Source organism: Lipotes vexillifer, unplaced genomic scaffold (genome assembly GCF_000442215.2).
Source record: "Lipotes vexillifer unplaced genomic scaffold, Lipotes_vexillifer_v1.1 scaffold864, whole genome shotgun sequence".
In the NCBI taxonomy this organism is placed as follows: domain Eukaryota; kingdom Metazoa; phylum Chordata; class Mammalia; order Artiodactyla; family Lipotidae; genus Lipotes; species Lipotes vexillifer.
In genome coordinates, this window is record NW_006796769.1 from 25,663 (window position 1) to 26,357 (window position 695).

At 54.5% G+C, this 695-nt stretch overlaps 1 protein-coding gene across 1 annotated transcript in view; it reads left to right on the top strand.

Moving 5' to 3' along the window:
• The window catches only part of XKR5 (XK related 5), a 21,156-nt gene extending 20,990 nt beyond the window's left edge, over nucleotides 1–166 (top strand). Inside the window, exon 8 of the mRNA XM_007468988.1 lies at nucleotides 35–166. Within this exon, the coding sequence (XP_007469050.1) occupies nucleotides 35–166 (132 nt within the window). The remainder of the gene's footprint in view (nucleotides 1–34) is intronic.
• Nucleotides 167–695: the final 529 nt, after the last annotated feature.

Genomic DNA, 695 nt, shown 5'->3' on the forward strand with positions numbered 1-695 from the left:
GGACCGGAACCATCCTGCCACTGCTGGCACACAGATGCCATGGCCGAAGGTGAGCCCGAGGCCCGCTGTGGAGCCCTGCCTCACATCCACCCCCAAGTCTGAGTCCACCCACAGGGACAGCAGCTGGAGGGAAAGGCTGAAGACCGAGACAAGTTTCTTCATCTGACCACAGTCACTGTGAGATAAAGAAACAGGCCAGCGAATCAAGCTGATCATTGGTGTTGGGATAGGAGGAATCCCACTTCTGACACCTACACCCTTGTGTACATCACATCCCCTCTGGACTTGTGTCCACACAGCTAGAGAATGAGAGAACCAGATTAGATTAGATAAGATCCCCTGCAAACACCACATGCCACACATATACGCAGGAGTCATTCTCTAACACAGTGTAGAAGGTGGTAGAGATAAAGCTTCCAATCAAAATTGACTGCTGGGCTTCCCTGGTGGCGCAGTGGTTGAGAGTCCGCCTGCCGATGCGGGGGACACGGGTTCGTGCCCCGGTCCGGGAAGATCCCACATGCCGTGGAGCGGCTGGGCCCGTGAGCCATGGCCGCCGGGCCTGCACGTCCGGAGCCTGTTGCTCCGCAGTGGGAGAGGCCACAGCAGTGAGAGGCCCGCGTGCCGCAAAAAAAAAAAAAAAAACGGAAAAAAAAAAATTTGACTGCTTCCATTTACAAACTCTATGATCCTTT